The sequence below is a fragment of the Oratosquilla oratoria genome, chromosome 28 (assembly GCF_046742065.1).
Source record: "Oratosquilla oratoria isolate Oo_2021 chromosome 28, ASM4674206v1, whole genome shotgun sequence".
NCBI lineage: Eukaryota > Metazoa > Arthropoda > Malacostraca > Stomatopoda > Squillidae > Oratosquilla > Oratosquilla oratoria.
The window spans coordinates 36766519-36779018 of NC_134804.1; the positions used below are offsets into that span (position 1 = coordinate 36766519).

The 12500-nt window shown below is 37.1% G+C and overlaps 1 protein-coding gene across 2 annotated transcripts in view; it reads left to right on the plus strand.

Moving 5' to 3' along the window:
• Window positions 1-12500, plus strand: part of LOC143040311 (popeye domain-containing protein 3-like) — a 66050-nt gene that overhangs the window by 32742 nt on the left and 20808 nt on the right. For both annotated transcript variants that reach the window (XM_076211203.1, XM_076211204.1), the window contains exons 2-3: window positions 4243-4380; window positions 9675-9856. In XM_076211203.1, coding sequence (XP_076067318.1) covers window positions 4243-4380; window positions 9675-9856 — 320 coding nt within the window. The remainder of the gene's footprint in view (window positions 1-4242; window positions 4381-9674; window positions 9857-12500) is intronic.

Below are 12500 nucleotides of genomic sequence, written 5' to 3' on the forward strand. Positions count from 1 at the left end.
AAATGTGGAATAACCGTTACAAAAGAAAATCGTTTCAGTTATAAACTCAAACGTTTCGAATAGAAGGAATTAATATATCATTATTCTATAGTTTTTTAGATTAATGAATTAGATAGAATGTTATGTTATTATCATTAAATAATTGATCGAAATTTACGTTCTGTGCATTACCTTTGATTAAAAAAAGTAAGGGAGTTTGACAAGCCATACGTTTTCTTTTATCTCTCTCCATTGTTGCTAATCTCTTCAGTTTGCTGCGTTCTGATTCACTCTGTACAATCTGATGCCACTTTCGCTGATTTCTCATCTGAATAAAATCGTCTTGTAGGAGCCAGATTAAGTACCAAATTAGTAAATCGCATCGGAAGGGTGAATTCATGCGGGCTAGAGCGTCGCTATTTGTGGCGGAGGTCGAGGTCACGGCAGTTGAGGCTTGCCGCCAGCGAGTTGGACCAAGGTCATGGTTTATTGTATTCCACGCTACAAAGTCCTCAGTAGGGGGCACCGTCCTAGCCTCCCGATAGAGGAATGTTCGCGACATTAAACAGAGACCATTTTATTCTATTTTGTTCTATTTTACTTTATTTCGTTTTACTTTACCTATTTCATGTGTTTATATATTGATTGATTTACTCATTTCATCTCATTCTATCTTCTTTTTATCTAATATATTTATTTATTTATCTATGTATTTATGTACGTGTGCATTTTATTTTATTTTACTTTATTTCATTTTATTCTATTCTGTTTCTCCAATTATTATTACTATTATTATTATTTTTTTTCCCCGTGAATTATTATTATCATTATCATTACCATTATTATTATTATTATCATTATTGTTATCATTATCATTATCATTATTATCATTATTATTATCATTATTATGTAACGGGATGGGTGTAACGGTATCGTTACATGATCTCCACCGAGCGTTACTTGCAGACACGAGATGTAAAGGGGTCGTTACATCATCTCCAGAAAGGGGTTATTTGCACACACAAGATGTAACGGGGTCGTTACATCATCTCCAGAAAGGGGTTACTTGGTATACACCTTTTAAGTTTTGTTCTTTATTCGTCACACTTTAAGAAACTTAGGTACACGTTCTACACAGTCTTAACACTAGGGCACGTCACAAGAACCGACGCTGGTCCGCGTCTTGCCAGAGAATTTTCCTCTCCGGAAGTGCCGAATGGACAAGTTCTTGAGTTGCCTTGATTCGTGATCTTAACATTAATCTCTTGTTAGTTTGTTGTCCCACATGGGTAGGGCAACTGCATTAATTACGTATTGATGTCTACTACCATACATGTTAATTATATATCCAGGGGAGGACCGTCAGTATACGTAATATCGTATGTCAGTACTGGGTGGCTACTAGATTGATCGCGTGTGTTCGTGTGTGTGTGTGTCGTTTGGTGGTTGACAGTGCTGTTCACACGAGCACGAAGTGTTGAGTCGGCAAGTTTGAGAGGAGTGCTTAGGTCAGCGTTATGAAGCTTGACCGTCGGCGGATGGTGAGTAAGTGAGTGAGGAAGTGGGTTATATGACTGGGCGATACTACTCGTCATGTATATGAGGCGTATACAATTATTATTATTATTATTATTATTATTATTATTATTATTATTATTATTATTATTATTATTATTATTATTATTATTATTATTATTATTATTATTATTATTATTATTATTATTATTATTATTATTATTATTATTATTATTATTATCATTATTATTATTATTATTATTATTATTATTATCATACTTATTATTATCACTATTATCATTATTGTTATCATTACTAATATTATCATTATCATCATCACCACCTCTATTATTATTATTATTTATTATTATTACCATTATCATCATCTTTATTATTATTATAATTATTATTATCGCTATTATTATTATTATTATTATTATTATTATTATTATTATTGTTATTATTATCATTATTATTATTATTATTATTATTATTATTATTATTTTATCATTATTTTATCATTTTTATTATTATTATTATTATCATTTTTATTATTATTATTATTATTATTATTATTATTATTATTATTATTATTATTATTATTATTATTATTATTATTATTATTATTATTATTATTATTATTATTATTATTATTATTATTATTATTATTATTATTATTATTATTATTATTATTATCATTATTATTATCATTATTATCATTATTATTATTATTATTATTATTATTATTATTATTATTATTATTATTATTATCATTATTATTATTATTATTATTATTATTATTATTATTATCATTATTATTTTTATTATTATCGTTTTTATTATTATTACTATCATTGTTATTATTATTATTATCATTTTTATTATAATTACTATCATTGTTATTATTATTATTATTACCATTATTATCATTATTATTATTATTATTATTATTATTATTATTATTATTATTATTATTATTATTATTATTATTATTATTATTATTATTGTTATTATTATTATTATTATTATTATCATTATTATTATTATTATTACTATTATTATTATTATTATTATTATTATTATTTTTTTTTTTTCTCGTGAATGAGTGGGGGAGGATAATTTTCTTAACGGAACACAATTGGCTAGTGACAGCTAGAATAAGCCCTTAATGGTATTTCCCTTAAAACTGAAGTAATTTCCAAACAAAATTGTGTTGCCTCAGCAACAAAGGAAGATGTCTTTGCACGCTTCTCACATGCCGTGGGTTTGTTTTATTTGTCCATATAAGTTTTCTCCATGTCTGTAAGCGCATAGTCACACCAAGCTTACGACCTGTTTCCGACCACCGGCGACCAGGTGGTCGCCAGCCAGTTGCAGGTAGTTTTTGGAAGTCGCTGGTAGTCGGTTATAAGATAGATAAAAAGATAGATCGATAGATAGAGAGATAAATAGATAGATCGATAGATAGATAGATAGATAGATAGACAGATAGATATGTAGATAGATAGATAGATATAACACACACTATATATTCCCCAGTATATAGATTTTCATCTTATCAACCACATTAACTTTTTCCATTTCAATTCCTTGCACAGGTTTTGTGTCGCCGCCCGATCGCTCGATTTTTTGTCGAAGGTGGTCGGAAACAGGTCGTAAGCTTGGTGTGACAGGGGCTAAGGCATCTCGCACACCGACGCAACCAGTTGCATGAAACTGATCGCGTGTGTGTGTGTGTGTGTGTGTGTGTGTGTGTGTGTGTGTGTGTGTGTGTGTGTGTGTGTGTGTGTGTGTGTGTGTGTGTGTGTGTGTGTGTGTGTGTGTGTGTGTGTGTGTGTGTGTGCATGTATTTGTGTGTGTGTATGTTTGTTTACAAAGGATTACAAAGGATTACAAAGGCGGAGCATGTATGTATAAATATGGTGGAGGTGCAGGGAGGTGTTTGTGTGTGTGTGTGTGTGTGTGTGTGTGTGTGTGTGTGTGTGTGTGTGTGTGTGTGTGTGTGTGTGTGTGTACGTGTGTGTGCGACCGATTTCATGCAATTGGTTTAATCGGTGTGCGAGCTACCTAAAAACACATTCAGTCACTTTCTTAAGACCCTCACAAGTCTTTTTCAGGCTCTCGGAGTTTTATACCTTCATTATTCCCAATTCAATTTTGAAAAACATTCACAGCATAATGTATCAATCGGTTCGGGAATTGAAAGAAAAAAAATTCTTGCCTATTTCCTTCTGGAATATGAATTTGTCCAAATGAAGTCAATTACTATGAGTATTACCCTGCTGCCTTCTGTCTTTATAAAGATACATGCAGTCACCCACTTTCTTCAGGTCTTTCTTTTCAGGATACAGGGCTTTCTTTTAGACTTTCTGGTCTCCTATGAAGACTAGTTAAGATCTTCTGCATTTATAAAGATACATGCAGTCATTCACCTTCTCCATGTATTTCTTCCAAACTCAAGTTTTTCTTTAATTTATTTCTGGTCTTCTGCGATGACCGGTTAAGACCCTCCAGGTACCTCCAGGAACACGAGCAGTCACTCACTTTTTCCATCCTCTTTTTCCAGGCTCTCTACTTCCCTGCGAAGACCTGTTAAGACTCTCTGCGTCTGAAGAAACACGAGTAGTCACTCACCTTCTCTAGGTCTTTCTTCCAGGCTCTCTGCTCTCCTGCGTAGACCTGTTAAGACCCTCCATCTTTCTGCAGAAACACAAGCAGTCACTCACTTTCTCTAGGTCTTTCTTCCAGGCTCTCTGCTCTCCTGCGAGGACTGGTCTCCACCACAGCACCTGCTGTTCCAGTTAGCGAATGGCTGCTTCTTCGTGTCGTACTTGGCTCCCTCCGAGCGCAAGGGGCTCCTCTTCATGCACGCCGTCCTCATTTTGGGTGAGTCGCAAGGCCTCTCCGCTTCCTTCTCGAAATTTTGGTTTGCAAAAGGGGAGAGATCAGAGCATGCGTGGGTTGACCCGAGGCAATGAATGTAGTATTTTTTCTTCTATTTGGTTAATATTTCCTTATTTTTTTATCTCTATTTTCTGCATCTGCCCTTATCGTGGACCGAAAAATGCCCTATCGGCCTCTTGCTTTGCCACTATGCCATTATAACGTTATTCATTATATCTATTCTATATTATTATCCATTATTACTATCATGTGTAGTAGGGCAAAGGTGATGGCTTCAGGAATCGGAGAAGAGTACAGGATTCGAATTCACAACTAAGCAAATGCGAGACCAGCACGCTTCCGATGACGCCACCAGTAGATTCTGTTGGAGCGATAAATCGTTCTTCTGGTGCCTTCAAAGGCCTCACACAACAGCGGTGCGAAGTTGTCCACAAACATAGAAGCGCAAGCGAATTAGATTTCATAACAACAGCAACAACCACAATAATAGTAACAACAACAGTGGCACCAACAAAAACAACAGCAGAAGCAACAACTACAACAATGACAAGCTCAACAACCACAATAGAAATAACAATAATAGCAACAACCACAACAACCATAATAACAGCAACAATACAAAACGACAACCACAACAATAACAATAACAGCAGTAACAGCCACAATAACAGCCACAACAACAACAATAACAGTAGCAACAGGCACAACAACCACAACAACAACATCAGCAATAAAAACCCAATCATAACAATAACAACAACAACCACAGCAACTACAATAAAAACAATAACAAAAACAACAACAGTAACAATAAGGAATAGCGACAACAACAACAACAACAACAACAACAACAACAACAACAACAACAACAACAACAACAACAACAACAACAACAACAACAACAACAACAACAACAAAAACAAGAACCATAATAACAACAGCAACAAAAAACAACAACAACAACAAAATAAAAACAACAATAAAACACGAAAACAACCACACCCTCAACAACACAAAAACAGCAAAAACCACAACAACCAACAACACAACTACAGCAACAACAACAGGAACAACAACAGGAACAACAATAGGAACAGCAAGAGCAACAACAACAACAACAACAACGACAAGAGCAGCAGGAACAACAACCACAACAACAGCGACGACGATAACAACCACAACAGGAACGGCAACAAGAACAACGAGGCGACCAAGCCAAGACGTCCACCCACAGACTCCTCCTTCTGGTCGTCAACCACGAACTCACTTCGAGTCTCTCATCAACTGTTGACCCCTTGGCGAGGGACGCAGTCCCCTCCTGCTTCTCCTTTTCCTCCTCCTTTTCTTCTTCCTTTTCCTCCTCCTCCTCCTCTTCTTCCTCCTCCTCCCCTCCTCCTCCTCCTCCCCTCCTCCTTTTTCTACTTCGCCCTCCTTTTCCTCTTCCCCCCCTCCGTTTCCTTCTCTATTTCCTCCTCTTTTTTCCCATCCTCCTTATCTCTTTCCTCTTCTTCCTCCTCCTCCTTTTTCTCCCTCATCTCCTCCTTTCCTCCTCTTCCTTTTCCTCCTCCTCTTTTATTTTTCCACCTTCTCCTTTTCCTCCCGTTCTTCCTTTTCCTTTCCTTCCTCCTTTTCCTCTTCCCCCTTTTCCTCTTTTTCCTTCTCCTCCTTTTTCTCCTCCTTCTTCTCCTATTCCTCCTCCTCTTATTTCTCCTCCTCCTCCTCCTCCTCCTCCTCCGGGCGCAGCGTCGAGGAGGCCCATGCAGGTGTGATGAGCAACTTTGTCAATGGACAGATCAATACGCAGCTTTTCCCCCGTGGTAGCCATCGGCGGCTCCCGCTCCTCCGAGGAAGAGGAGTATGAGGAGGAAGAGGAGGAAGATGAGGAAAGAGCAGAGAAGTTGGAGAAATTATCCCGTACTGGAATAGCGACACCCGAGTACCGCGTTCAGTTCGGCAAATTATTAGGCCGATATCGAAAGTGCAAATAAATCCATGTGTATATGTATATATATATATATATATGTATATATATATTTATATATATATATATATATATATATATATGTATATATATATTTATATATATATATATATATATATATATATATATATATTTATGAATTTATGTGTGTTTGTGTGTGTGAGTGCGCGTGTGTGTGACCCTTCCGATCACGTGACGAAGAAGGTCGGTTGAGCTTTAGATATTCTGTTCACGGGGGAATGTGTCTGGTGGGGGCGGTGGGAATCAAGTTTGTTTTCTCGTTAGTCTCTCTCTCTCTCTCTTTCTCTCTGTGTGTATGTGTGTGTGTGTGTGTGTGTGTGTGTGTGTGTGTGTGTGTGTGTGTGTGTGTGTGTGTGTGTGTGTGTGTGTGTGTGTGTGTGTGTGTGTGTGTGTGTGTGTGTGTGTGTGTGTGTGTGTGTGTGTGTGTGTGTGTGTGTGTGTGTGTGTGTGTGTGTGTGTGTGTGTGTGTGTGTGTGTGTGTGTGTGTATGTTCTGTCTGCATACCTATCAATCTTTCAATCTTTCTTTGTTCCTGTGAGTCTGTTTCCATCTCCCTGTCTCTCTAACTTTATATCTGTTATTGTATCTAACTAGTTGCAGTATTCGGGGTGGAAACTGTGCTCATGGGGTTTCGTCTCATTGTGCATGCGCCTGTCTGTCTTTTGGTCTGTCTATAATGCCTTCTGCATACATGCATACACATGTCATTCCCTCTCCACATCTGAATTTTTCAAAGGGATGATGAGAATTGAATAGCCCACTGTTTTCTTTTTCCTGCTTATAAGGTCACAGCATTACCCATAAATCGGTCATATATGAGCTTTGAGCTCCCTTCCGATCACGAGTCCAACACGTGATCCAAGATCATGGTGACCCATGGTGAATCACACACACACACACATACACACACACACACACACACACACACACACACACACACACACACACACACACACACACACACACACACACACACACACACACACACACACACACACACACACACACACACACACACACACACACACACACACACACACACACACACACACACACACACACACACACACACACACACACACACACACACACATATATATATATATATATATATATATATATATACGCACACACCTACAGAGAGATATACACACACACACACACACACACACACACACACACACACACACACACACACACACACACACACACACACACACACACACACACACGAGCACATATATACAAAAATACAAAGAAACTAAATAACTACAGGCCTATAAGCTTGACTTCAATCATAGAAAAATGATAGAAACTATCATCAGAGATGCTGTTGAACATCATTTAGAAAGTAACTGTTTGATAAATGATAGCCAGCATGAATTCAGACGGAAACGGTATTGTGTGACTAACTTACTCGAATTCTACAACACAGTCATCTCGAATTATGACAAAAGAAACAATATAGATTTATTATATCCAGACTTTGCAAAAGCTTTTGATACCGTTCCCCACGAAAGGCTACTTGCTGAATTAGCTTCAGATGGAATAAATGGTAGCCTATTAAGTTGGACTAGAAATTGGTTGAATGATTGAAAACAGATAGTTGTTTTGAATAGCAAGACTTATAGATGGAAAAACATTACGAGTGGAGTTCCTCAGGGCTACTTCTATTCATAGTATATATAAATGATATAGACCACGGACTAAAATATATTGTCTCCAAATTTGCTGATAATACAAAACTGTGTGGAATGGCAATGATCACTTAAAAGAATTAGATATTCAAGAAGGTTTTGATAGATTACAGCAATGGTCTGAAAAGTGGCTAATGAAATTTAAAACAAGTAAATGCAAGTTTCTGCACATAGGTAAAAATAACAGTAAGTACGACTACAAGTTATTTGGAATTTCGTTAACAAAAGTGGACAGTGAAAAGGATCTCGGCGTAATTATCAGCAACAATATCAAATCACCTAAACAGTGTATTTCAGCCTCTGAGAAACCAAATAAGATTCTAGGACTGATTGCGCGATCCTTTGACTTCAGAAGTTCAACTCTCATTAACAAGCTATATACATAGTTAGTTCGTCCACGTTTGGAATATGCTGTTTCCGTATGGTCATCGAATTTCATTGAAGACATTGACAGATTGGAAAAAGTACAACGGCGAGCCACAAAACTGATTCCAATTATGAAAAATAAATCATATGAAAATCGACTAAAACATATGAATCTGTTTTCCCTAAAAAAAAACGTAGACTCAGAGGTGACTTGATACAGGTCTTTAAAATTCTAAAGGGAGTTGACAACATCGAAAGTGACAAAATGTTCACACTGAATGAGAATCCGACAAGAAATAATGGTCTCAAACTCTCAGGAAATAGATTTAATTTGGAAGTGGGTAGAAACAACTTCGCCAACCGTGTAGTTAATGAATGGAATAAAGTTCCTGCAGAGGCAGTGCAATGTAGTTCAGCTCGAAGCTTTAAGATTCGTTTAGATAAATACCTAAGCAAGATACTGTAATGACTGCCATTTATTTTATATTATTTGTTTATTTGTTTGTTATTATTTGTCTGTTTATTATTGTTTGCTTGATTCTCATTTATTATTAGTTATCTGTCAATTTATTGCTATTTACTATTTACCTGTTGGTTTATTACTTAACTATATCCATGCATTTATCTATTTTATTCATTATCATTTACATTATTATAATTTTAATTTATTTATCATTATTATATTCTTCCACATCTGATCTAGTTATGGACCAAAAGGTCTCCTGTCGGGATGCTCTGCCTTTGTAATCCTTTATAATCGTTTTTACATGCACACGCGTGCACTTATAGATATAATCTAACAATGGAACCAACATTATTATGATTGTAAAAATTATTATGTTTAATTGTTCTCAGATCCTTTGAAGTCGACTATAAACAACGGCAATATCGTTTCTGACATTTTTTTCATCCAGCTCTATTTATTAGTTGTCGAAAGTACTTTAGACTATGATGTTATTTAGTTCCGTTTGACATTTGTCTAATATCTGTCACGCACGTTTTGGCCTCTTAACTTGCTTTGGTCATAACCGTACTTTGGTACCTTATAAGAATGATTCCAAGAATGAACCTTATCAGTCATCTTAGATCTAGGCCAAAAGTCAAGTTGAAGGTGATCAAAAACGTCATTTTACATTTTTGCCGTAACTTTCAACAGCTGCTCTTGCTTTTGGGGTTTATGTCTCTCTTCCCTCCCTCTGTATTCCCTCCAGGATTCCTGTTGTATTCCACGTGGGCTTGGAATATCATCTGCGCTCCAGACGTCTTCTCCTGGAACTTCTCCTTCGTCATCCTGAACATGGGACAGGCACTTCACATTATCTATCAGATGCGTCCTGTCAAGGTCAACAAAGAACTTGAGGCCGTTTACACGGCGCTTTTTGAGCCCCTCAACGTAAGTCTTTTGTCGATTTATGAAGTTGTTGAATATTTCCTAGGTTTTTCTTAGTACCAAATGTGTTCTTCCAATGATGGAAAGGTATGGTTTTCTAGCATAATTTCTAGATAAAGTCTACGTGTACTTAGTTTCCGAAACTTGTTTTCATTATTGTGTTCTGCTACTGTGGGAAAGACATTGCGTGTTTGCTGCCATCTATGAGACGCACGCCAAACTTCATGTCGGATCTGTGACGAACTTCATGGACATTGTTCTCTTAAACACTGAAGCTTCCGAGTACAGGGGGGGATTAAACAAACATCCGTTTCTTTTACTTAACTGCACGACAGTAGAAGGGACTTGTGCCTGTAATCCTTGCAGAGATACCTTTAACCACATTTAGATACATGTGTGTGTAGAGGTGGGGTAGTTGGGAGTGGTTGTGTGTGGATGATATTTTGACGCAGCCCGAAGGGATTTCTCCCCGTCTTCTCTATTTTCCGCACGAGGGGACGGAGAGTCGGGATCGCCGTGTAAGTGAAGTGGCCTTGCTGTGGATGTACTGTGTCTTCCCTGGGCCTAGGGCAGGAGACCGTGATGACCCTTCATCCACGTGGAGCTAATATGAGAGGGAAACAAGGGTGGTGGATGGGAGTGGAATGGGTGGGAGTGGAAGCGTGCCTTTGACTTGGCTACCCCCCTTGTAATGGGGAAGAAGCCCTTCGTATATAGATAGATGAAACAGGTACGTGTAGCTGAGGAAAGACATTGTCATTTATTGATCTCATTTGCGTGGTGACAGACTCTGTGGGTTTCGTTGTGGCTAATGCAGGATGGTCACTCGGAAAAGAAACTTTATACTGCTCTCAGTCAAATAAGAAATATAATAAAAAAAATTCTTATACAAAGTAGACCTTTTCAATAAAGAAATTAGTTACTCAAAAGCTAATGTCCCATCGTCGCATCAATCCTTATTGGATTTATATACCTGGTAATACGTGCATGTGTAATTGCTATAGTAGGCCAGTAACGTCACCTATGTAGAATAGAAAAAAAAAGTCAGCCTACCAGGAGTGTATATTTTTATGTGACTTTGTTATGGATTATTGTAAATCATTGTAGTTTCAATAGATGGGCCAACCCACCCTTTCTCCTCCCTCAACCCTCAACCCTGCATAATAAAGGCCCAGTCACACCAAACTTACGACCTGTTTCCGACCACGCCGGCCAGTTGCAGGTAGTCTTTGGAAGTCGCTGGTAGTCGGTAATAACATAGGTAAATAGATAGATATATTACAACACGCTGAATAGTCCCCAATACATAGATTTTCATCTTATCAACAACAATAACTTTTTTCCATTTCCTTTCCTTGCATAGGTTTTGTGTCGCCGTCCGATCGCTTGATTTTCGGTCGAAGGTGGTCGGGAACAGGTCGTAAGCTTGGTGTGACTGGGGCTTAAGAGACCGGCTACCTAATTCAATTTCTTTTAGTCTAGTTTATTGACCAAATTACAGTATACAACATAATAGATTACACAACTTTCTTAAAGTTAGTATGCTCCAGTGTACAAGTTAATCTACAAACCCTTCTACGCCCCCCCCCCCCGGCTTACTGGGAGACCTCCCTCCCCTACCTCTCCCCCTCCACTACCACCCTGACGAAGCCAATGCCACCTCCCGAGTTCTGACACGGCTTAATAGCCTCGATTAGCGAAAGTCGCCTTTTCCTCTCACATCGAACTTTAACAAATCAACAAATTGAATTTTATTACACAATTCCTATCGATTGTCGATGCCATTCGCTTGTGAGCGATGATTGGGGCTATTTCCGTATGTTTTGTGTTGTGTTTGCATATTTGTACTAGGTACAAACACACACGTAAAGATAAGTCTCGTATATGTTTGTGCGTACTGTAGACACACAAGCGCACACAAACACGAGCATGCGCATTATCACGGATTTAATGGTATCTTTCGTTTTAAGCATGATAAAGTTATTTACATTTTGGCCATTAACGGGGGTAGCAAATCAGTGTTATCAACCAAATCAAATATGATGAATATTTCTTTTTACTAATGAAATTAACTATGTGAAACAAAGTTCTGATGACATATATTTCCTAAGCTTTTTCTTATTATTACACTAACCATCTTAAAGCATAAGTATTTCCTATAAAAAACGCAAACAATTTATATATATCACAAGGCAATGATCGATGCAATCTTTGAGTTACTATAGTTTCAATTTATTTATGATAAAGGCATAGAGTAACTGAACTACTACCAACAATGTATGAAACCGTATTTTACTATTTTTTTTAATATACTTAGCATCAATTTTGGTAAGATGTTTGAATAGCTTTTTTATTTTTGATCCTATAGACTTTAACTACTATGAGATACACAATTCTTTCATTGGTCGACTAATAGAGTCTGTACTTCCCACAATTCGGCAGACGAAGGATCTTCTTTGGTTGGCCAATGTGTCTTAATGCAGGGGCTATTGTTCGATTGAAAACTAGAAATGAAATTTCCTTTGGAGTTCTTTAAAAATGCAGGAATGTTCGACTTGATTTTATTTTTCTGGATCTCGAATAATTCTATAAACTTAAAAGAAATAATGTTTTGAGTCCTGGATGCTTTTGGCTGCTTTTTTATTAG